The sequence below is a fragment of the Spodoptera frugiperda genome, chromosome 12 (genome assembly GCF_023101765.2).
Source record: "Spodoptera frugiperda isolate SF20-4 chromosome 12, AGI-APGP_CSIRO_Sfru_2.0, whole genome shotgun sequence".
In the NCBI taxonomy this organism is placed as follows: domain Eukaryota; kingdom Metazoa; phylum Arthropoda; class Insecta; order Lepidoptera; family Noctuidae; genus Spodoptera; species Spodoptera frugiperda.
Window position 1 is genome coordinate 4441917 of NC_064223.1, and position 23838 is coordinate 4465754.

At 37.4% G+C, this 23838-nt stretch overlaps 3 protein-coding genes across 3 annotated transcripts; 2 read left to right on the forward strand and 1 right to left on the reverse strand.

Annotated features, from left to right (window-relative positions):
- Nucleotides 1-941: 941 nt before the first annotated feature.
- Nucleotides 942-21029, forward strand: LOC118262653 (uncharacterized). Its single transcript, XM_050697235.1, has 4 exons — nt 942-1329; nt 20250-20322; nt 20514-20632; nt 20817-21029. The coding sequence occupies exons 1-4, from the start codon at nt 1137-1139 to the stop codon at nt 20954-20956; spliced, it is 525 nt and encodes a 174-aa protein (XP_050553192.1). The 5' UTR covers nt 942-1136; the 3' UTR covers nt 20957-21029.
- LOC118262654 (proline-rich protein 36-like) lies at nt 1866-2944 on the forward strand. Its single transcript, XM_035574191.2, has one exon. The coding sequence runs from the start codon at nt 1976-1978 to the stop codon at nt 2660-2662; it is 687 nt and encodes a 228-aa protein (XP_035430084.2). The 5' UTR covers nt 1866-1975; the 3' UTR covers nt 2663-2944.
- On the reverse strand, nt 20947-23662 carry LOC118262652 (mediator of RNA polymerase II transcription subunit 18). Its single transcript, XM_035574189.2, has 5 exons — nt 23458-23662; nt 23248-23379; nt 22659-22863; nt 22280-22392; nt 20947-21963 (listed from the first exon to the last, which is right to left on the reverse strand). Exons 1-5 carry the CDS (start codon nt 23560-23562, stop codon nt 21838-21840), a joined length of 681 nt encoding a protein of 226 aa, XP_035430082.2. The 5' UTR covers nt 23563-23662; the 3' UTR covers nt 20947-21837.
- Between the last annotated feature and the right edge of the window lie 176 nt (nt 23663-23838).

The window sequence follows — 23838 nt, forward strand, 5'->3', positions numbered from 1 at the left end:
AACACCTCTCAACTTCCTAGTAACATGCGGATAATACAATAATTTTCCTCCGAGCTAGTACCGATGACGTGATCTCTAAAGATAATAATATTGTATGTAGAGTAGGTACTAACGCTGTCACTGGGCTCTGATTTTCTTATCAAATTGAGTCAGTGTTTATTTAACACGCAGTTATCTGCATAATTGTGTACAATTGTGCAATTTATTAGTTGTTAGGTATTGCATTTGTGTGATAAATTAGTAATTGCAAGAACTCTACTACGCAGTCCAGTAATAGCCAACAGTAATGCTGTCAAAGGCTATCTAAACCATACTTTTTGTATGTTTATCATTTGCTTAAATACAATTGTGGGTACAATATCTCTAGAAAAGGCTCTTTTACCTTATTATTTTTACATTTAAGAGAGTAATTACATCCTACGTATGTAGGTACATAATTACTAGAAAAATATAATAAAAATTCTGCAACTCTTGTAGCCAAACCTACTCATTGTAAATTATTGGAAATATTCTCCATGTATGCACTTAGTGGTTTCAAATATTTTTACAAAAATACAAAATAATGACTAGTTTTATATTTAAGCATTTCATAAAAGAACACCAGAAACATAACTTTATTTTAATGTATACTTGCAATAGCAACAGTCTGATTATTTCATAAAGAAATTAAAATAAGGAATAGTTTTAATATTTAAAATACAACATTTTAAAATATTTTGTAAGGTACGGTCCTTTTTAGTGTTGGATCGCTATTTTCACGGTCGCCGGACGCGAGCGAGGCAGGCGCAGCAGGCGGCCGCTCGACAAAAAAAACAACTTTCCTCGAAACAGCGATGGCGCTAACTTTGCCTTGTGACCCAAAACGTCGTAACCACCCGCTTGAACCATGTTACTTGAGATCTTATAACAACGCAACAGGCTGGGCCGAAATAACTTGTTGATGTGCGTTGCGGGTGGGATGGGTGCGCGCGGGTGTAAGGGGGGCTAGCGCCGCCGAGCGACGGCCTGTCTACGGCGGCGAGTCGGCGACACCCTGTCTGCCACGGTCGGCACCGTTGCCATTCCGTGCGCATTCCTATCCGCCCGCTCCCCTCGATGCTCGTGAGCCGCCCGCGCGCACTAAGTGGCAACATCGCATGCAAACTTGTTTCGTAAACGGATGTGGCAGCGACCGGGGCAGGGCACGATTATCTGTCTTCTTCTACAATGCGAAACTTTGTGCTCAGGAAAGAGATAGAAATGGTGGCGCTACGTGCTATCGGCTCCCACTTGCGGCATTTTTTCACGCCGAGAATGAGGCGAGATTACTGCGTAAAGCTGCGTACACAAGTGAGTTTTTAAGACATATATTTTTTAAAGTTAATATTAATGTAATGAAAATTAAATTATGAGAGGTATTAAATAAAAAAACAAAAAAGTTGTTGTTTACTGAAGTTGCAATGGTATACTCACAATGACTTGACTTTAAAAAATAAGATATTTCGATAAGAAAACTACCTAATATAAAAAAAGAAGGAGTAATTTTGTAATTAACTAATCATCTAGAATAATCAATTAACCGTTAGGTAATCGTCGATTTATGGCCCTTCATAAGATACTGTTATTATTTTAAAATCACACTAATATTATAAATGTGAAAGTTTGTTTGTTTGAATTTTTGTCCATCAATCACGCTGAAACTACCTACTGAATAGATTTTGATGAAAGTTGGTATACAGACAGAATCTGTAGCATACTTTTTATCCAACGGGAACGCCGACGAAGCCGCTGGCAGAACCTAGTTAAAAAATAAAACGGTTCACTTGAATCGGCAGTGTAAACGCAGTTTTATATGTATACGAGACTCACGTCGCACACTCACGCACGTTGGACAGGCAGCGGCGCGCCACCAACATCCGCGCCGTGTCGAGGCGAGAGAGCAGCCACAGTCAGTCCGGCGCCGACAACCGCCACGCGAACACGTATTCTCCAAATAATGGCCGCCGCCCACACGCACCCGGCCCCCGCGCCCTCAGACCGTCGCTCAGAGGGCCGTGCCGGTTCCCGCCGTATATTCCCACCACAATTTAAGCTGCAAGTTCTCGAAGCGTACAGGCGTGACGCTCAATGTCGCGGAAATCAACGAGCTACAGCAAGAAAATTCGGAATACATCGTCGTCAAATCCAAAAGTGGCTTCAAGCGGAACCTGCACTTCGAGCAGCACTTCTGAGGCGAGCGCCGCAACCAGCGCCGTCGCCACCGCCTTACGCAGCTGGATCTCCAGAGAGCGCACGGCTGCCTTCGCCGCCACCAGTGACAGTAGCCACACCGGTGCAAGTGCCCACACCTTTACCAGTACCAGTGCCCGTTCCTGTGCCTATGCAAATTTCTGAGCCCATCGACCTGTCAGTACGTCGACCTACACCACCACCTGCGCCTCAACCGGCCTATGTGCCACCTACGGCACCTTGTCCGACACGCAAGCCTTTCAAACTATTCCGGCCGTATCTACTTGAAGACGAAGAAGAAAAGCGACCATCGCTGGCATCGCTGCCTGTGTCTAGCGGCGTTCATGTGTCAGCGTTTGTACCGGTGCAAAGCGCGGCGGGTTGCGCGCTCGCTGCGTGCTCCGCCCCGCGATGGTGCTCACCTATTCCCTCCTTCCCGGCTCCACTCAGATGAGAGTGTGCCGTCGGAGCCCTGCTCCGTAACTCCTGTGATCTAGTCGCTGACGCCCGCCTGGCGCCGCCTGGGGCGTAGCCCTTTATCATCGTGCCTTAATGTTCACGCCGCCATAGTGCATTATGCCGTCATCACCCGATGACAGATATTTTGTGTATAAAGTTTAAGATTGTATTTTTATATGTGGGGTTTATGAAGCTTACCTACATTTATAAAGAATATAAATATTATAACGTCTATTATTATTATTATTGAATAAATAAAGAGGATTGTTTACTAAAACGTTGTTTGATTCATTGAAAGTGTACTGGCCGCGCTACAGCAGGTAGCGCCGGCGCTATCCTCCTGCCTACCTGATGTAATCTCTATTATACTTTTACAAAATCTTTGTAAGACTTTTTTTAGTGTTCGTGGAATTCTCTTGGTGAACTTTATCTATGAGTACCTAAACTTAATTTACAGTATTGTTATTTTCATGATTATATGACATGCTGGATTATATTAAATGATTTTCTAAAGATTCTGGAATAAGTGAAAACCAAAAATATAAATCTAGAGTTCATAAAAATAATTTAAGACAAACTTTTAAATGACTATGAGCCACGTGGTCATTGTGTGTAGTCTCAAGAATTCTTGCTGACCACGGCGCTTCGTCAAATATATAAATAAAAATAAAATACAAAAGTGATGTGAGTCTATAGAAGTTTAATAAATCAAAATAATGTATGCAATTTATAGTACAATATCAAACATGTGCAACAGTTGGTACATAATAAATAATATACTACGACGGTCTCCTAGTACAAACAATATCAAACAAATAATATTTATTTTCATTATAATCATCGTCAAACACCCTAATAACGAATTTACAAATGGATGTAAGGCTAATCTTTCCTATTCCTTGCATATATAGTTCTCAAAATTGAGTAAGATAGAGCCGATGTAGGCAAATGTATGTAGATAGTTTCTCTCACAACTTATTTTTGATTTTAATTCTTAATAGTTACTTACGTTTATGCTTAAAATATTAATATTTAGCTCTATTTCTTTTGTTACAATTTCACATAGGTAACACATCAGAGTAGAATAGCAGAGTTAGTACGAGTGACACTCCCTTTCGCCTCGCCTAAGGCGGGAAAAGTCATTAGATGCTTTTCCCCCTTCAAAAAAACCCGTGACATGTCGATCTGTAATTTTTCTGATTTTCTACATATTATATCTTTTTGTCAGAAGTACAGTACTAATCAATTCTGAAATAATTATATTTCAGAATAAATAATAACTATCTACTCCACTTAAAGTAGGATAATGCCCCAAAAGTTAGAGAATCTGCAAACTTATTGTCAGTCATTAATTTCAAGTTGATATAAAAAAATACTGCGTGTATGATGACATATTACTACTATATTCAATACTAATACTGGGTACCTATAAGTAAAATTTTGGATTTTTATTATAAAACGTGCGTACTTGTATTGGAAGTAAGTGATTGAGTCATGAATAGTCATTAGGTATATGGTGTGTTGTCGACGTCAGGACTCAGAGCCACAGTTAGGTACGACCTAATGATGACATGCCCTCTGCGGTTTCACCAATGCAATTGACTTTCTCAGAAAATATTATGACAATATGAAACCAAATAAAAGTATGGTAATATTTAGAATTATTGTACCTATTGATGTATAAAATATTTTTTTTATATTAATAGGTATGCAGTTTAAACTGCAGTATTTACCTACCAATATGGAATACAACGAACTTTTCAAAGGAAAATATAACTTTAATTTAAATAAAAGTGCCTACAGTGCGTTTATGGTGTTAGTTTTCAACGAACACATTCAGCATTGAGTCTGAAACAATAAAGTAGTTGTTTTATTATTGAGAACATTTGCGGTGTGGGGTAACGTAATGGCGACGAGCAGTCTGGCGCGGCAGGGCGGCACGAGGCAAGGCGCGTTCATCGGTCCCCGGTCGCGCTTAAACCCACAAGTCCCACAACACATGTGGAATGCCTGTATGTCTGTATGTTTGTATCATATGCCGCACTAGGGCCGCTACTTTGACGATATAACGAAAAAACTCGCCACTACCAGCTACTTGGTTATTAAAATAATTGGTTTACTACAATTCAATTAATACACAACCATAACCGTCGGAACACATTGGAATGTTGTGTTAATTGAAGTTGCCGAGTTTCCCATATTAGCTGATGGATGATTTCCGATTTTTCTATTATGTACTATATTTTTACCCATCTACATGTTGCAATACCGTTATGCCCATTGACATATAACATGAAAGCAGGTACTTATGTAATTAATTAGTTACTTGACACTTGAATACAGACAACTAATAAAAGTGTTGGTCTATCCTTTGATAGTTATTTAGTATTTTATTTCTTTGTCTTGTCTGCATAATTTAAAAAAATAAATAAATAGGAAAACTAATTAGGTACTGAGTTCCAAGAAACTTTAAGTTACCTTATAACATTAACGGTCCACTACTACCTCAGTAAATTGTTTTTTTTTATGGCTCTTTAGATAGAACAAAATATTGTATCTATCAGCTTATCCGATTACATTGTCCTGTAGATTTTTTATTTTAAATCATTTGTGAGGTTTTAAAAACAAGGGAAGCCTACCTAATGGAGGCATTAACAAAAGGCGTTAGGCGGCAACTTTTGAACTTCTCACCAATGAATAAGTAGCCCACCTTTGATGTCCACTATTTAGTACAAAAAAGGGTTTCAAAAGATCCCTATGGTTATTTTGTACAGAAAGTGGAGCCCCATGGTTTTTAAAATTAAGTTAAAACAATGTATTTAAAAAAATAAAGAAGACACGCAGCTTTATTACTTAAAAAAAACGATGTGTCGACAGAGGACAAATACTTTTGTAAGCTTGTAGTGTGCAATAAATAAATGGCAGGATACAGTATAGAGAGTAAGTGTTTACAAACCTGCATAAGATTAGGTATTGATAATGACTAATTTGAGGTAAAAATTTATCAGGTAAATACCTTAAGTAGAATAACAAGTTGTTGTTTCTGGAAAATACCAGAAGCTTTTTTCTGAAACCACAATTCCGTATTGTACGGATGTTATTACTCTGTTAAAGACGTAAATAGATAGATAGTTATTTATTCTATTGACATCATTATAACAAGGAGAACACATGTACATGATAATAGGATGGTAAAGTGTGTTGTAAGTGTTTAAAATATGTATTGTCCCGAAGTGAATACTTACAAGATAATAAAGTACGCGCACATTACCTGAGCAGTGTGTTCAGCCGCTTCTAACGACATTATATCTGCGACTGAGAGAGTGAGAGCAGAGAGAGGAGCCATGTCATGTCCAAGCTTAAAATAATCGCAAACTACTTAAGTTGCCAAATGTTTCCCTTCAGCTCACATTAAAAATATGCTTTAGGACCTGTAAGTATTTCTGTGGCTCGACCGGGCACTGACGACGCCAGCGACAGCCCACTGACGTCTCTTTGACGTATGTATTGAAATAGGTATTTCGCCATGTTTTACAGCCGAGGTGGATAATTTAGCGAGCCGCATAATATAATAGGTACCTACCTAGTGTTCGAGTTGCATTTGCAGATGTGAGTGTGATATTTACGATGTTCTGCCGGACGACGCGATGGGCCATAAAGCAAGTAGGCACGGCATCAACTATGAAGTCAAGGATATTTTTGGCACACGCGAGCACAGGATACACTCTCTGTTATAGTTCACGGGTCATATAACAATAGTTTTTCTCCGTACTTTCCTCAAGGGACTGATGCTTCGTGCAGTCTCGTTCACATCGTTGTTTTGTAATTTTCAGCTAACATCTGGCTGGGCTTTTCATAAAAAGAAAAATAATACAACTTTTCTTAGCAGATAGTAAGAAAACGTCTGTTCGTTTGCTTTAAGCCAGTTTTGTCACTGCTGCAAGAAACTATGTCAAAAATGTAAAAAAAATGTTCTATTTAGACCTAGGCAGGTTTAAAAAGAGTGGCGAATAACTGAAGAAATTTTGTGTAACCAATACTGCAATCAATTGCCAAATTAGAACCCAGAGCCCATTACCTTCATCGGTTTCGTTGCAAAATGACCTTCATCACCTTAACTGCATTTCGAATAATTACTAACTGTTTTTTAGAATACCCAAGTTCACCAAGTTGTATCAAAGTAAATAAATGCAGCTAATTTCTCTTTTTTATCAGTATACAACTCTAACAAGCAAGCAAGTTCTCTCTCTTCTAACCCTGAAAAGTTACAGTTGTTTATTGGCAAGTTGTACAGATTTCCGTTTTTACGCATGACTGCTGGAACGATATTCTTTCTTCCACGACTAGTACAATTGTTTGGTAGGTATCCGGATGTGTGTGTGTCGGCATAAAGTGAATATCCTTTGGTGTTGTCTGTCTTTAGAGCGGGTTTGTTTCTTCAGCGCAAACACAGACTAATTAACCGCGGTGCCTTTGTTTGCCTCTTCCAGAAATTGCTTTAAATGTTAAGATGTTTGAATGTACCCGTTGCAGCTCGATTTCTAATATGGTTTGCTTTGATGTCAGAGTCCAGTTCAGCTAGTCGTAATCATACAGAAATATCTAACTCTCACTGCTTTGTTGGGGAACAACTCAGATGAATGGAATGTGGTCCTTCAACCTTTATTATTTCACTCCTAACTTTGATTGTTATCTACATTTCAAGCGATGCATTTTGTTCACGTGCTATGCGTAGAATAGAATATGCACTCGGCAATACGTAATGTGTCTAAGTTTATGTAACAGCTCACCGTGTAATAAAACTAAATGAACGGTAAATGCTTTGTGGTACCTACTACAAATACTTAACAGGTACATACATAGGCACGCCAGGACTAGTTTCTAAGAAGCCTTATAGAGTTAAGTGCACTGCGCGTTACTGCTACTGATCTTTGATACGTATTTAATTACCTTTATTTTTGAAGTAGCCATGAGTAATTATTTGTTAAAGTATCAAAGTTAAGTGTTGTCAATATGCTCAAAAATATTTTATTTAGCTCTGAGGAAGCGTCTGCTAGTTTCAAAAAAAACTTCAAAATTAATAATTATACATTAATGTATGTGGGTGTAGTATATCGTGTCTTAAAAATATATAGCGCTTGTCATGCTATGTCACAATTCTCAATTATTGTGAGTACCTACATATTAAAGTACACAAGTAAGTAATTAATAATAATAATAGAGCAACCTTTAAGTCTCCGTGAGGTGATCTCCTAAATAAATCAGCCGGAGTCACGTCACTCCTTAGCACATAAATAGCTCAAGTCACAAGACAGACCGGTCGGCGCGCGCTCGGCTCAGAGGGGATGCGCGGCTGCGCGCGCGCTGCGTTTGTGTGCGGTGCTCGATGGCCGCTCCGCTTGGCGCCAACGCCGCCCGCGTGTTATTTCCGACGCCATTACTCACACCGGCTTCGACTAATTATAATATTCAGCGAGCTCACATCGACCGACTGTCCGACGAGTCCGTTCACATATCCTGCACGCACAACACAGCCAAATTGTTTTCTCATGAATGTTATTTTAAGGCCTACGCAGAATTATACTTCGTTGCCTACCTATAAAATAAGCTTATCTACCAAACTTTCCACACAAAGCAATCGCATGATCATCCTCAAAACAAGACATTGTTAACAGGCACACAAGCCGGTCGGTTCTTTTAATTGATGTCGTCTGGCTTTGATAGCGGCCGTTCGGTGAGATCAGAGAGGTGTCGGCGGCGTTGAAACGTCTCTTCTCTGTAAACACGTCCGTTGCCAGTGTAGTTGTGTAACGCAATCAGCACGCCCTTTGACACCAGCCTCGGTACCTCTGATAATGTAGTTCGAGCTCCTCGTACCGTTTGGCACATTAACAGCAAACTTAACCTCGTCCACTTTACTTTCTCATCAAGCAATGTAGGTGTGTAGCTTCAAATAGTGAAATGGTCCAGCAACCGATTAATGTTCAAGTATTAATGGGAATTCTTCAAATTATGGACTCCGGTATCCGCTTATTCACTTCCAAAGAGTAAAACTTTCTGGTACGCAGATGAGACACTGTTATGTCAGTTAATAAGTAATTCAAAGAAGATCAGATTAAATTAAGTGCTTAACGGTTTGCACAGTCACATATGAGTACTTGACTACTTTTGGAAGACTGCAAAAATGATTTTGGTCTTATTGTCTACTTACCTAACATTAGGAGTAAAATCACAGAACCTACCTCTATTTTCCTGGAAGATGAAATACTGCGGAATAATAATCATAATCAGAGTAGGAGCAAAGCGCTCCTCTTCTGCTGACAATAGCAAAAAGCGTTCAGAACGTACCTATTTACTTGAACACACCAACTACCGAGTACTATAACAATGGCACAGTTTTTAGAACTTACTTAGATAAACAAACGGTAGATTTTTTGTGCAGGTGTCGATCATTCTGCCATTTTTTTGTCGGAAGTGTAAGCTCTTCGTACATCACGTACAAAAGTGATGAGCTTCAGCACGCGAGCCATTCACAGCTGCTACAATAGATTTGCGATGATCGCTGAGGTAATAGCTATGACCGACAGATTGGATGACACTGTTGGTCAAGGTTAGCGTATCCGATTTCCACTTCATGTGCCATTTACTCTTTTTCATTATCTAAGACTGTTTAAAGTTTTATTTAGGAGTCTGAAGAAGAATCTGATATGGGAAGCACAAAGATTTTTGTATTCTTTTTCCGCTGGAAATGGCTTTCTAGCTGTTCTTGACTTCAAAAAAGGGGGTTTTAAGATCGATTATTTTTTCTCACATATTTTTTCACTCTATACTGTTTGTAGGACCGCACTGTACCTATGACAAGAAGATAAGAAAATAGAATAGTGTTGAGGGCTTATGAGAGAAATTACCTACTGTGGACACGTCAATGAGTTAAGACTCTTTCAGTACCGATGACCGACCGTGACGCAGGTAACTGTGGTCGTTGCCAAATACAACAACTAATTCGTTGTCACTTCATCATCTCGTAACACTTTACAAATTACTAATGTTCGTAACTTTTCCTCGGTTAGTCATATTACATGTGGACGCTATTTAGTAAGTAGGTAGGTACCTACTGAAAGTATTAAGTCATCTTATCAGTTGCAAACATTCATATAAGCCTTACAATTGCAACGTAATTTAAATCGACCACTAAAACAACCTTATTCTGGACAGACACAGGTTTATTTGAGGTCCTTATAATTCAGAATGTTCAGGAGTAGATATGGAATGGAACGAGTAAAGATATTCTATCCAGCTTTCGCTTGCAGTAGCGGTTTTCACTTTCGAAGTCTTGCTTACAAATGTTTACCGGTAGTTAGAGGTTTTGGAGGATATACATACTCAAAGAACTGAATGATAAAGTTTGCTTGAACTGTAGTTTACAAAAAATGGGTTGGAATTTAAAGTTTAATCTTCTATTCCCAAACCAAACAGCCAGACCGAGGATGATAAAACTTATCCATACAATCAGTTACTAGGTACGAAACCTCAGAAATATTTGTAGCTATTATTGAATTATGAACTTTGCTTCCAAGTTGAATTGACATCAAATTAATATAATGAGACGCGAATTACTCATCAACAGATATGTTTTATCGAAACCGGCAATCTTACTTATGTCAAAATGTTAAAGCAATTAAATAATCGAGTGAAAATCACGTGTTTGCCAAGACACAACGTCACAACACCTTAGTGAAAATGGCCGTAGAGCCGTTTGGTTTCGATTTATACTTAGTACTTATTCGATCAATTGATTGTAGTACACCCTGTCACTTCAAACTAAACTAAACTTCTAATACTCAGTCTGCTATTGACTTACGCGTAGAGTTGTGAAGTTAGGGCTTCAAGTTTTAACCCGGAACGTAAGGAACTTGCCTCTATGTTCAGTACATGTAACTAGAGACCTACATGAGCCTTAATATTTTTTTACTGTGTAACCATTTTAAATTATTTTAAATTTTGGTAACGTTTTACATGAAATTGATTTTGCTGGAATAGCTTTAAGGAAGTCTGAATTTGTGACAATTCATTGCACTTTCCTCAATATAGTCACATAGATGGACCGAAAATATACTAAATATATCTACAGAAAAATACAGGCGTGATATTAGAGATACCTGATACCTCTATGTAATAATTGAGTATTATCTAAATCAGATAATAAATCAGACAGACTGCATAATAACAGGCGACTAATTGTTGTTAAAGTACTTATAACTGCGTGTGTTCGACAACGTGAACACTGAACTTTAGCTTCAAGGCAAGGGTCAATGGTGTGACAATGAATATTTTTCGTGCACTTTCACGAACGACGACCGGCCGTGACGCAAATAAAATCGTGCCAATGGAAGCGCTAATCACTTACATTTCTTCTTGTGGGCATTGTTACACCTACCGAATGTCAACGTGCCAAGACACAAATATTTTAGGCATTCTAAATTTAGCGTTACCAAGCTAAGATTTTGACTTTTCATCTTGTTTGAAGTGAAAAGAAAAAACAGAATGATCTACACTGCGAATCTGATCTAGTATAAATTAAGCTGAAGCTTTAATATTATACTAATTTACAAGTGCTAGTCCACTATATTTAAAACTTCAGTTTTACAAACTTATCATGGTTTACTTGGTTTCCAATTCACCTTCGTGGAAATATAATAGCGTAAGTTAATTTGTGTTCGCCGCGGCAAGCGCGGTATTATTGGCTGAGATCATTAAAACGGGTTCATATCAGTTTCCATGAGTTTTTAACGGTTGCCCTCTTGATAAACTCCTGTTGATTATGTGCCTCCGCCACACGGGCGGACCACCCGAGCGGTGCTACGTTCTGTGTGACCGATGTCATAAATATCTGTGGCGCAACGAGGATCATCGGCGACACTGCGCTCAGCACTTCAGCCACAGATAAGCCGAGATACTGATGAGATAGGGAACTAACACTAAATCTCTTTGGATATATTATAATCTCCTTTGTTTGAAGTGATTAAAGCACAGATTTAAATTTAATCCAGCGCGCTACTTGCGTCATAAAGTTAGTTAATACTCCAATCGAAGTAAGGACTGTAATGAATTGTTACAAAATGTTATTCTTATCAATTAGTGGTAAATCCATATGGAGTAGATGACCTAGTTCGAAACAAAGAATGACTCAGGCTCGTTGTCATTGTGGAAGTATGCCCGGTCGGTCAATATCTGGTGCGAACATTGCACAAATTAATGACCAAAATAATAAATGAAACGACGCCATTTAAGAAAAATTGAATAATTTTAAATTTATCCGTTTATACGCTTTGTTAATAGTACACGTTAATTTAAATTCATCCACTACACATTAGTATTTTAGATAAAGAAAGTTCATTCTGATATATCAACTTACCATAGATAAGCTTGCTATGTAGCATTGATTAGCAAAAACGCATTTATGAGAATTTAACCTTAACACACGGACGCTAAAAGCTACATGTGAAAATAACAGCTTTTCTAATATAAAAAATACATTCAGATCGTAATGATGATACCTATCGGTAACCAATTCCACATAGGTTATAAACTGGTTAGTTAAGAAGTTGGGTGCGCCAAGTAATTTGCTGCGAGTGGGTGCGCGGGGCAGGGGAGGCCTCCGAACATCGGTTCCGGGGTTCAGCGACAACTTGTCTGGCAGGGCCGGCGCCCGGGCTCCGCACCGCCCTCGCCCCGCCGCATTATTATGGACCTGACGCGGCCTGTACCCCTCTCCCACTCCCCCCGCCTTGCCCCGCTGCGCCCGCGCCACCGCTTCTCAGAAAACGAATCTGGCGATATGGTGACGCACACATTGACATTTGGCAGTTGATACGTACGACACAGTTTCTTAGACGGGAAAATTTAATCCCATCAAAAACATCCTGTAAAAAACCCAAGTCTCGCAGCTCAGTCTTTCTACCGTCAAAAGTTGTGAGATACATGTAATACCAAGTCGGTTAATCTATTTAGTGTCTACTTGAAGGACCTTCTGTCTTAAGTCATTACATAAGTTATTATCATGCCAATATTAAAAATATTTAACGTTTTAAACAAATAGATCGACTTGGACATCGCTTGATTTGATTATTAGTATGTATCACACTACACAGCACGACGGGCCAGCGACCAACAGGAACGAGAGTTTCAATCGCGTGAGGCGCGAGAGACTAAAGAATCTAATATAATATTGTAATATTCATTTTGTTTTCATGCGATGTCCAAGTCGATCTATTTGTTTAAAACGTTAAATATTTTTAATATTGGCATGATAATAACTTATGTAATAACTTAAGACAGAAGGTCCTTCAAGTAGACACTAAATAGATTAACCGACTTGGTATTACATGTATCTCACAACTTTTGATGAAAATATAACATCTCCCCGACTTCACCATATTTTCGTCTTCCTATACACCGCATAAATAAGTAATCCCCGAAATGACACATTATTTTATTAGATCACACTAAAGTCTGCTAGAAGTGCCTTACTTTTGATGATCGGTGACAGTGAGTGACAAAATTTAGAAACTTTAACAATGAATAAAATAGCTGAAATTTTAAATATTCCGTGTTTATACAAAATACAATTACTCCACAACCGAAATATCGAAAAAGGCCCGAATTGCTTCGAGAAAAGGATGGTAACTTGGCGGGGCACTGCCGTGCCCCCAGATTGATGAGCCAAAATGTGCTAAAATAACGATATTTGTAAAAACTGTCTCTAGTAGCCAAGTCTACCGCCACGTAGGTTATAAAGTTAATGAGATTGGCCGTTAGGTGATAAAGTTCATAAATGTAGGACCCAAGTTATATCGTGTCATTTGTCCAATAAATTGGCCCAACTGTTGATCATGAAACATGCGAATCACCTCTCAATAAACAGGTGGTCGCAGGTTTTATTTTATTACCTACTGCACGTGTAGAATAAAACAGAAGCAATCGTGCGCTGTTACACAACCTGAAAATATTGTAACTCTACATGAGTTACACTGAGTTAAGCCTTCACTGGCTTTAAATTCAATACAGTAGAACTCCAATTATCCGAACTCCGACTATCCGAATCGCCGATTATCCGAATCACAAAAATTGTCCAAAAAAGTCTAAGTGCGCTATTATTCTCCCCCCCCCGCGAAGCCAGTGTTTGCGCGTCAAGTCTTGACTTGACTTGTCTTAACTTGCCGTTGTGCCTACACTGACTTCCCCCCGCAATTTAATTCAATAACGTAGCTTTTATTCTCTTAAATGGCAATTTTTTTAAAAAAAAATCCGATTATCCGAATATTTGATTATCCGAATGGGTCCCGGTCCCCATTAATTCGGATAATTGGAGTTCTACTGTAATTTTAAACCTTGTTATAACTTGTTTGTGAGTATTTTGCTTTTTAGTAACTAAGGCGTTTAACAATTGGACTGTTCTAGAAAAAAAAAGAAAAGCTTTGGGATGGAAAGCTCTATACCTCTGCTATGCCCCTTAACTTGTAGACCGTACCGTAGGTAAATACATAGATAATCTTTGTAAGTGATATGTTTGCATCATGTGGATAATGTCAACACAAAGGAATATATTCCATGCTGTGGTCGTGCTCTGTGGACGCATCACTACTCCCACATAGATAATGTATTGGCGTTACACATAAATAGGCGTGTCAAAGTAGGTGTGATATTGTGTATGTGTGTGTTGTCGGTGCGAGTAGATAATTTATCGAGTAGTGAGCACCGCGGCACCGCTTGCCTGCCGCTACGCAGCAAGTTGGCCGGCGTGCTGAGGTGGGTCGCACTTTATATGGAGAGTTGTCTAATCCGCTGAATAAATTACCATTGGGCCTAGGTTTCTCCTGAATGACTAATGGACATTTAAAGAATTAGCTCAATGCGCATGCCATACGCTTTCCAATTTCTACCTATGTAAATAGCGACACACGAGTTAAATATTATTATAGCCAAGATGTTTTCCGTCGGGAATAGATATGTTTGGAATAGATATGTTGTTGTATACTATGAATATTCTTTAAGATTGAGTTTCTATCAAAGTGTAAATTGTTATGATCCATATAATTTAGCATTACAGTCTATGTAACCTAATAAGAACTACATAATATAGTATCGCAGTTTCACCTCAGTTTTTTTCAACCAAGTTATGTAGCATTTTCAGCCTTTGTACTTGCTTCATGGTAGACACTCGGGATTCATGGATACATTCTCATAATGCTTTGTTTCGGTTCCTGCTCCCATCACAGGCGCAATTATTAGTCAAAGACAGAATTGATTGATGTTTAACAACTTCCAAACTTGTATTTCGTAGTACGAGAACATTACAACATGATCAACATTGAACATATTAGCAGTGAGTATTGTTGCGTGTTGTACGAGTAAATGGTATGACGTACCTACGTACATTAGTACTTACCTACGTAGCTCATACGTTAGCAAACAAAACAGTAAACCGCAAGGAAAATGAGTAGAAACTTATTCTGAAGTTCTTTTATACCTTAATAATAATTGATACTCAACTACACTTTATAAGCCTAAGAAATTGAATCCCACAAAAAATTATTTATGTAAAATGTTACCCAGACGAAATCATATAGCTCACACTATCAAAAAGTAATTATTTCTCATAAGAAATGGTATACATGTAGAGTAATATTTTTAACTTAATATATATTAATATATTAAGTTTCGGCGAAATTCTGTAGCCCTAGCTCGTAGCGCATAGTTTGTAACGCGTAGTTCGTAGTGCATAATTCGTAACCCGTAGTAAGTAGTTTGAAGCGCGTAGTCCGTAACTCGTAGCGCATATTTCGTAGCCCTTAGTACGTAGTTTGAAGCGCGTAGTCCGTAACTTGTAGCGCCTATTTCGTAGCCCGTAGCACGAATTTTGTAGCGCATACTACGTGGCTCGTAGCATATTGACCATAATTCGTTGCGCTACGCACTGTTACGAACTACGCGTTACGAGCTATGAACTAGAGTAAAATTTAGTGTAAAGTTATTGGCGCGTGTAGAGTTAGAAACTTTTCTCTTCATGAAATCTGATTACTTTTTGACAGTGCAAGCTCTTACGGTCTCGTCTTTTTTACATTTTACATGAAAATGTTTTTTGTGGAATTACCTATAGCAAAACGTAATTGAGACATTTATTGCGCTCCTTACATTGCGTAGTCGTGTACCCATTTTCATTTTACAATGCAATAACGTTCAATAGGATGAGGTCAGGTAGAAGATTGTAAAGTAATTCATACTTAGGGCAAGAAGGGCGTAAGAAACTTGCATTGAAACCCGTTAAATAAAATGGACAGGTAGTTGCGAGCATTGATCGTCACTCTCACTCTATTTAACTCGCATGAATATCTAATCGATATCTTTTCAACGCTACCGCTAATAGTAGTTGAGTATAGAGTGCAAGTGCAGTCTGCAGAGACAGACAAAAATATTGAACAACCCGACATAAACAAAACATTAGTGTTTATCCTCGAACGGCAATCCACACATTATGTCATACATACCTATCCTTACATGAATAGACGGTAAAAGTACCTACAACACTAGGTATTTACTCAGATACTGTTATTACGGTTATAGCATAAGTTCAATCTATTTTATAACCGTAAATAACATTTTACAAACCACTGAACACGAATCCATAAATTTCATAATACCTACTGAGAATTTCTATATTCAAGAACCCAACAAAACATTTGCCTGGCTAGGGAAAACCTATCGAAGCGAACTTATTATTAACCACATTTATTAAATACTAACTGACGCGCACTGCTTCGCTCGCGTGGATTACAAGCTTCATTGCAAACTTACGAAATAAAATATTTTTACTTTTAACTAAGGAGTACCTTAGTACACCAGCTATCTGCCAGTATAAGTCCCGTCAAAATCGGTTCAGCCATTTCAGAGATTAGCCGGAACAAATGTTATTTTGGTTATGTGTCGTATGTAACTATGTATATGAAATGCATGAAGTAAAAGTCAGTTATTTCAATATTACAACAGCAGACACTCCAATTTTTTTTATTTGTAAAGATTTATTAGTGAAATTGCACTTAATTCATACTTTTGTTGTTTTTTGGACATTATCATAATGAAACCTAAGTTGAGATGTGCGAATTACCAAGCTGTCCTTATCATTAAGGGCAAATAACCATTATGGGCATTCTTGAGTTATTAAGTTCAGAGACACGAAGCCAGCGAACCGTTGAAGGTCAAATGCTCAAGTTACATTGCCATGCATAATAATTATAGGTATCTGGTCTGAATAAAGATTTATTATCGATATTGATAGTTTATGCTACACGTAATGCACATACATTTTCATTATTTTCTTTACTTTCCTAGGTAATAAATTCATAAGGTGTAATATAATTTTCAGAATCCACTGGATTTCATATTTGCGTCAACTGTTTCTGGGATTAATTTGTCAGCAGAGTTATTTATAACAATGTTAGAATTAACATTATTAAGTAATCCATCATGTGTTATATGTATACACAAGTGTAAATAAACAAACAGAATTAATAATAACTTATGTTGTACCTTCAATTATTAGGTAATACTAACCATTAAATTTAAATTAAATATATACATTAATAAACTGAATAATTTAAAGTTATTATTAATTTCTAGTATTTTCTTAAATTAGTTGACAGTAGGTACCTATTAGCTATTATGCCAGAAGTCTATAGGGGTCCTAGTTAATTAATAGGATCAATTGGTTTTGGGCTTCTGTTCGTCTATTGTAATCATTGTCATAATTCAACCAGATTATTATTTAGGCTGATTGATTTACTTTTATCAATTTGCAATCCAAACCTGTACCTACGCTTACTACAATAATCATAGCTATTATGTTTGTACACAAAACCTACAAAATTATGTGCTGTAAAATGCTTTGGTGACTAAGTATTCGCAATCTAAGGAGAAATGGAGCCGAGAGACTGTGGGATCCTTCACCGAGGTATTTGTGTTAACAGTAATAAATAAATAGTCAACAAGCAAAACAACAAGCATTTACATGTTAATTTTAATCAGGTGCCTCTAATGACTACTTAATTACAATTTCTAATGTGATTAAATGTAGATAGAGATAGGTAGATATCACATAAAGTAGGCACGTCTACGTTGTAGAACTACTGAGTAAGTACCTATATACACCGTATGGAGCGCCATTTTCCAATACTAACTTAGCTTTAGGAAACTGTTAAGTTGATAAAAATCTAATCTAAGTACGGTATATATTGTATTTATCTACTTAATTGATTAATAGTCCAATTGTGAAGGAAGTGTGAAAACCTACGAAATAATACATGCCCATCTATAACGTGCTATTATTGAAGATACAGGTTGTTGTAAAACTTTTCAAATGATTGTATTGAAGATTTCTTTTGAATAAGGTATGTACCTGCGTAGGTGGGTACCTACTGACATCTAGACAGCTTTATTAAAATTAGAATATTATTACACAATAGTATCTGTAATTATAAGTAGCGGCAAGTTGCCAAGCTAGCACACCCACTCTGTATCTGTCTGTCTGTACCCACCATAGAAACAGCCACCCATTTTCTTCAATCGCCATTGAAATGACGCGTCCACCACGTGACGTCTTACGCCATACTTTGTTTTTGTTCATTCACCATGGTTAATTTATTATTATTATTACTGCTACCAACAAGTCCTTTACAATGACTAATCATTGCGTTATAATATCCATTTTCATTCATTAATTGGTACTTATTATCGTTGACGTTCGTTGTACAAAGTTTTGATCGTAAAGTCCAACTAAACCCGTAACTATTTAATTAGAAATAATTTCTTCTATGATACCTAGTGCTCCTGCGTGCACCATTATTTGGGCATTAAAGCTGGTACCTAATGGGGTACCTAAGGGTTTCTAGACTCGGTCCCTACGTCTTAATAAATATCAACTCATGGACATGCACAAACTTTTATAAATAGGTAAGTAGGTATAGGTATCCACCTAGCCACCTACGTTTGCTAAAAAGTACCTAGTTTACTAATTCCTGTAAGTTAATATGTAATTCAAATCTAAATATCTATACCTCTATAAGTACCTTAATATCTATTATCTACCTATTACTTGGAAACACTTGAAATAAAGTGTTGAATTTGATAAATGCATTCACGTCGCTATACATATTTATTATTTTTTATGCATAAACTATTCACTTGTTACTGCTTGTTACCTACCTACCTACCTCTTATCATGACGACTATTTATCAATTTCAGTTAGCTAATCGCATATATCTATCTATTGTTTTGTCTTCAGCATGCACACTGGCACATAGGCACCTACATAATCACAGTCGGTTTCACAACTGAATAGTAGGTAGGTACCTATCTAGTCGTAAATCAGGCAAGCCAACAATTAGAATGCATTGATCTGAAGTACCTACCTATCGGTGTTTAAGGGCTCTACAGCTTGGGTGAGCGTCAAGGTAAACCGGCACGGCTGCGCAGCGCCAGTGAGTCTGGTGTGGACAGCACCTACTCCCCCCCCCTCCGACCTCCTCGCCCGCACCCCGCAGCACCTACCTGTCATGCTGCCCACGCAACCGATCGGCCTACGCGCCTTTGCTATGTTCATAAGTGTCTACGCATGATGCATAATAATGAGTAATCGTGATTCGTGCGTAAAGGATGGTCTAATCAATGTTGACGGCGGTCGTTAGGTTCACTTTAGTTTCCACGACCGACGTTGAATGATTTTATAGAGAAAACGCAACTTTATCCTAGATACTTACGTAGCGCGTGAAAACAAGTTTGTAAGCGTATTTTCCGAATAACAAAGGCAAGCCACATTCTGTTTGAGGCACTTTAAAGTAATCACGTTATAAACTGGTCTTTCCCGCTCTTAGTTACCAATGCAAAAACAGCAGTCAGTAACTGAAATAGCAATTAAAGGACACAGCAAGTTGGCACGTCTTATCTGCACCTTGAGGTCAGGGGGTGGGCATCTCATTATAATAATTATCGTGTGGATAGCGGATCCGCGATGAAGCAGGCTGCCGGCGAGCGGGTGACTCATCCCCGTGATCGTGATACCGCGCACGTTCGTCGCCACTCGCCACATCACTACCTACCTTACTGCTTCTCGCACAGACATGTTACATTACATGCATAAAATAGACTCTTCGATGGACCTGTTCTCCGAGTTATATAACTTTAACCGATTCTACTTGAGGTTTAAGATTCCGCCCGTTAACTTCCAACAAAACAAGCCAGCAGTCATTGCAGATTACAAAAAATGCTAAGCCCACTTTACATACATCCGTTGAAAACTTAATTAATTTGATGTCATGATTTCCATATAAGCATTTAATTAAAAGATAAGAAAGTCAATGTAAGGTATACATTGAACAACTTGTTGTATAAGAAATATGTATGTAAGATTGACTTTGTGGTTTTTTTTCATTGTTTTTAGTAAGTGACATACCTAATACTTATAGTTCAGTTTCAGTATAATAAAATGTATAGTGCACCTATCTAATTATTTTTTCATGTCATGCTACAGGGGCCGATGCACAGGACTATGGACGTGTAGAGCCGTTAACTTATCGCATTAACCCAGCACCAGATGGCCACAGGTTGTATAATTTAATTTACACAAAAATCCGGAAATGTTGTCATCGCTCTTAGAATACTTTCTGTTTTTAGTCTTAATTCGAATAGTTCTTATAAATAATCTAATCTTGTAGTTGAAACTGTAAAATTACTGAAGTATTAGGGGTTAATGATACATTTATTAGAATAAATAAACAATAATAACGTCCAACAGGTGCGGCGTATGTCCCACGTATTTCCAAAAGATCTGCGCGTTCGACCCCAAATCCAACTCGACGTACATATTCGACAATCACTGCGTAATGGACTTGTACAACTGCATGGAAGACAGTGGTTTGTTACTCAACCATATTATTAGCTATTCCATAATTTACTGCTTCTTACTGTTGCATTATCTAGGTATATTATTACACGCATTTATGACTAAACTTCCGAATCAAAAAAAGGCGATATATATATAGCTTTATAGGTAAAATATGTGTATTAAGATTAGTGATGTAAAATTATTGTTATACAGCATTTTTCCCGATGAAATACGAAAAATGTTTGTACTTCGGTAACTTCGCTTACGTCCACGGATACAAACACGAAGATCTCGACTACGGCGAGGAACATCTCACAGTGTTACACTCAAAAAAGAACCCAGATTTTATATGATAATGTATTTTTATTTAATTAAATGATTTACGTAATAAATGTTATAGAGAATTAAACCTAGTACTAAAGTACAGATGAAACTGAATCACTTTCTATTTTCATATTTCTGTATGGATATATGAAAAACATGTACACAACTATATTATTTCTATTTAAAATTATTAATTATGTTAAACTATTGTATTTAATAACCTTGTTAGTAAGTCGTTATGATTACTACATATTACCATTGTTGAGGAAACAGATAAAATATGTAAATATAATCATCACCCGGTATATAAGTGGTCCAATTAGTAACCAATGCAGGCCATTGGGCACTAATTGTTATCGAATACGTAGATAAGTACCTAATTGCATAGATTGTTTGGAGTTACAGACATTAACATGCAGTTAACTTATGAGAGAGTGAGACAATAGTACTCAACGAAAATATTAAAGAAATAATGTATTCGATCAACAAAACAACATAAGATTTTAGGACCATATCTACTAATGTAAATAATTTTGATAAAGTTTAACACAGAGCTTCAATATATGTGACATTTATTAGATTTAGTAAGTTTCTGGTTACAATATTGAGTTTTCCTGATTATTTTAACCACTAATTAGCAATTCACTTTTGAGACACCACTGTAAAAACAACAAATATCTAAGTTCACCTGCACACTGTGTCGAGTTTAACCAAAAAAACCCAGCACTTTACAACTGTCTATAATGGTATTGATATAATAATGCTTAATAAATAAAAAGTCTAGTTCATCCAGTATTTAAATGTGCTTTTGCACTACAAAGGCTGTCTTCACACCAACCTATTGGGTCCACGATGAGGCAGCGTAGTCCACGTCGGTCGGTGTGAGGCCAGCCTATGTGAGGAACATGGGCTATGTGACGCCTATGTGGCCGAGCCTCTTGTAGTCGATCTTGTCGAGTTGGACGAGAGGTCGCAGCTGGTCTGCGAATGCGCGCATGTCCTCTGCTATTGCGTCTTGTCCTTGAGGTGCTAGGACCTGAATAAAATAAATGAAGGCTCATTAGTTATTTTGTTTTTAATAAAAAGGAACTTTGAGAGGTAAACAGAACATCTTTGGAAAACTTGGTATTGACATTGACTGTCATTCAAGTTTCTATTATAATTTTAAAACTTAATTTTAATGTTTCATTCTTCACATTTAACTACTAATAATCCTGGAATGAAAAATTTTAAGATCAGACCATCATGAGTGCAAAACGATGGCAATCATGGCATCAATGATAACATACACAGTAGAAAAATTGATGGATTTATCTAAACTTTTATAGTTAAGTATAAGGATCTAAACTCACTGATAATTCAACCAGATAACTCTGAGATATAGGCTCTGGGGGCATTGACCCTTGGGATATCTTGAAAACCTTCGCAACTGTTATCTTCATGCGACCTTTTCTGAACATGTAACCTGTAAAATTGAAAATAACAAATAAGTATATTTCTCCTTTATGCAAAGGTGCTGGCACACCTGATTATCCTGATTATTCAGAGTGGAGTAAATGCTAATAAACCTATTATTACTGAATATGAACACACTTATCACAAACTTATGAACCATTCAGAAAAGAGACATTTTTGCTTGCTTGATGTGATGACTATGAAGTATTACCAAAATCAATTTTGTATCCTAGAATATTATTCAGTAAAAAAGAAAATTCACAAAAGATACTTTACCTTTAACACTATATTCAAATTCAATTCTGCATCCTAGTTCATTGAGGAAATCTATGAGCATTCCACTGCAAGCTATATCAAGGCTTGATCGCACCACTGTAGGCCTGTTCTTGTCTCCCAGATCCGGCTGTCCAATGTAGCGAAGTTGGAATGGCATGTCCCTGTAGTCCAGCGCCTTTCTTACTCGCAACATTAGTGGAGCAGCCTGAAAATAATAATCAATAGTAATGTGATTATATGATAATGATTTTGGTTCTTGTTAAGGCATGAGAACTTTCTTTGTCCTGCACTTTTCTATCTAGTTTAAGTTTGTATTGGTCAGTGTAGTAGACTATATGGCCCAAGGTAGTCTATCTATATAGTCACTAGTCTAATCAGATTATTTAAATTGTTTGTTATGTCTCATATACAATGTGGGGCAGAGTTACACACAGGGCAATACTTGGTGTGTCTATTGTCATGAAATATATTTGGCCAGGTTCCAGACTCAATGTAAAAAAAACTACTCATAACAAAATGTCATTTGCGAGAATTACCGTTTCAGTAACATAAACATTCAAAGTCTTAGTAACATATAAATTATATCTACCTGTTGGTTAGGGTCCCGCAGGCTAAAACAGACTTCTTGATCATCAAATGTTTCCGGACCAGCGTCGACATTATCACACAACCCTCGAAGACGATGAAGTAAAACTTCTACAGCCGAATCTAGCACAGATCCCTGTAAGCACAGTCAAAACAGGATTATATAAAGCCTTAGGTTTATCCAACATATCAAAATATATTAAAAGCAACTTACCTGTAGTAAATATTCTTGATTGGGAATTATATTAGCCTTTAGAGCTTGTGATAAGCTGTCGGTAGCTGTAATAGGAGCTGCATTAGCAGCTGACATTCCAGCCATTTCTTAATTTTCCTTCAATACGGTCTTAATTCATAAAAAGTTCGATAACCACAACAAAATACGAAGAAATCAAACATCCATTTCGTTTGACAGTAAGTGACAGTTGACAGTATTGACGTTGGACAAAAGTATTGCCAGGTATTGAAATTACTCTATAGGTAACTGAAATGAGAATACAGAGCCATCCAGTATATCAAGCGCGATGCGACAGACAGTGTGTTTTAATTTCATTTTGATTTGTTTCATTTATTAGCTATTATTTATTTATTTATTTAC

Excerpts from the sequence above, each read along its gene's own strand:
- LOC118262653 (XM_050697235.1), top strand. The coding sequence starts at position 1,137 with ATGCAAACTTGTTTCGTAAACGGATGTGGCAGCGACCGGGGCAGGGCA. Across the intron at positions 1,330-20,249 it reads GCGTAAAGCTGCGTACACAA|GGGCCGATGCACAGGACTAT; the intron begins GTGAGTTTTTAA and ends GTCATGCTACAG. Across the intron at positions 20,633-20,816 it reads CAACTGCATGGAAGACAGTG|CATTTTTCCCGATGAAATAC; the intron begins GTTTGTTACTCA and ends ATTGTTATACAG.
- LOC118262654 (XM_035574191.2), top strand. The coding sequence starts at position 1,976 with ATGGCCGCCGCCCACACGCACCCGGCCCCCGCGCCCTCAGACCGTCGC.
- LOC118262652 (XM_035574189.2), bottom strand. The coding sequence starts at position 23,562 with ATGGCTGGAATGTCAGCTGCTAATGCAGCTCCTATTACAGCTACCGAC. Across the intron at positions 22,864-23,247 it reads TGCGGGACCCTAACCAACAG|GCTGCTCCACTAATGTTGCG; the intron begins GTAGATATAATT and ends TATTATTTTCAG. Across the intron at positions 21,964-22,279 it reads GTTATCTGGTTGAATTATCA|GTCCTAGCACCTCAAGGACA; the intron begins GTGAGTTTAGAT and ends TATTTTATTCAG.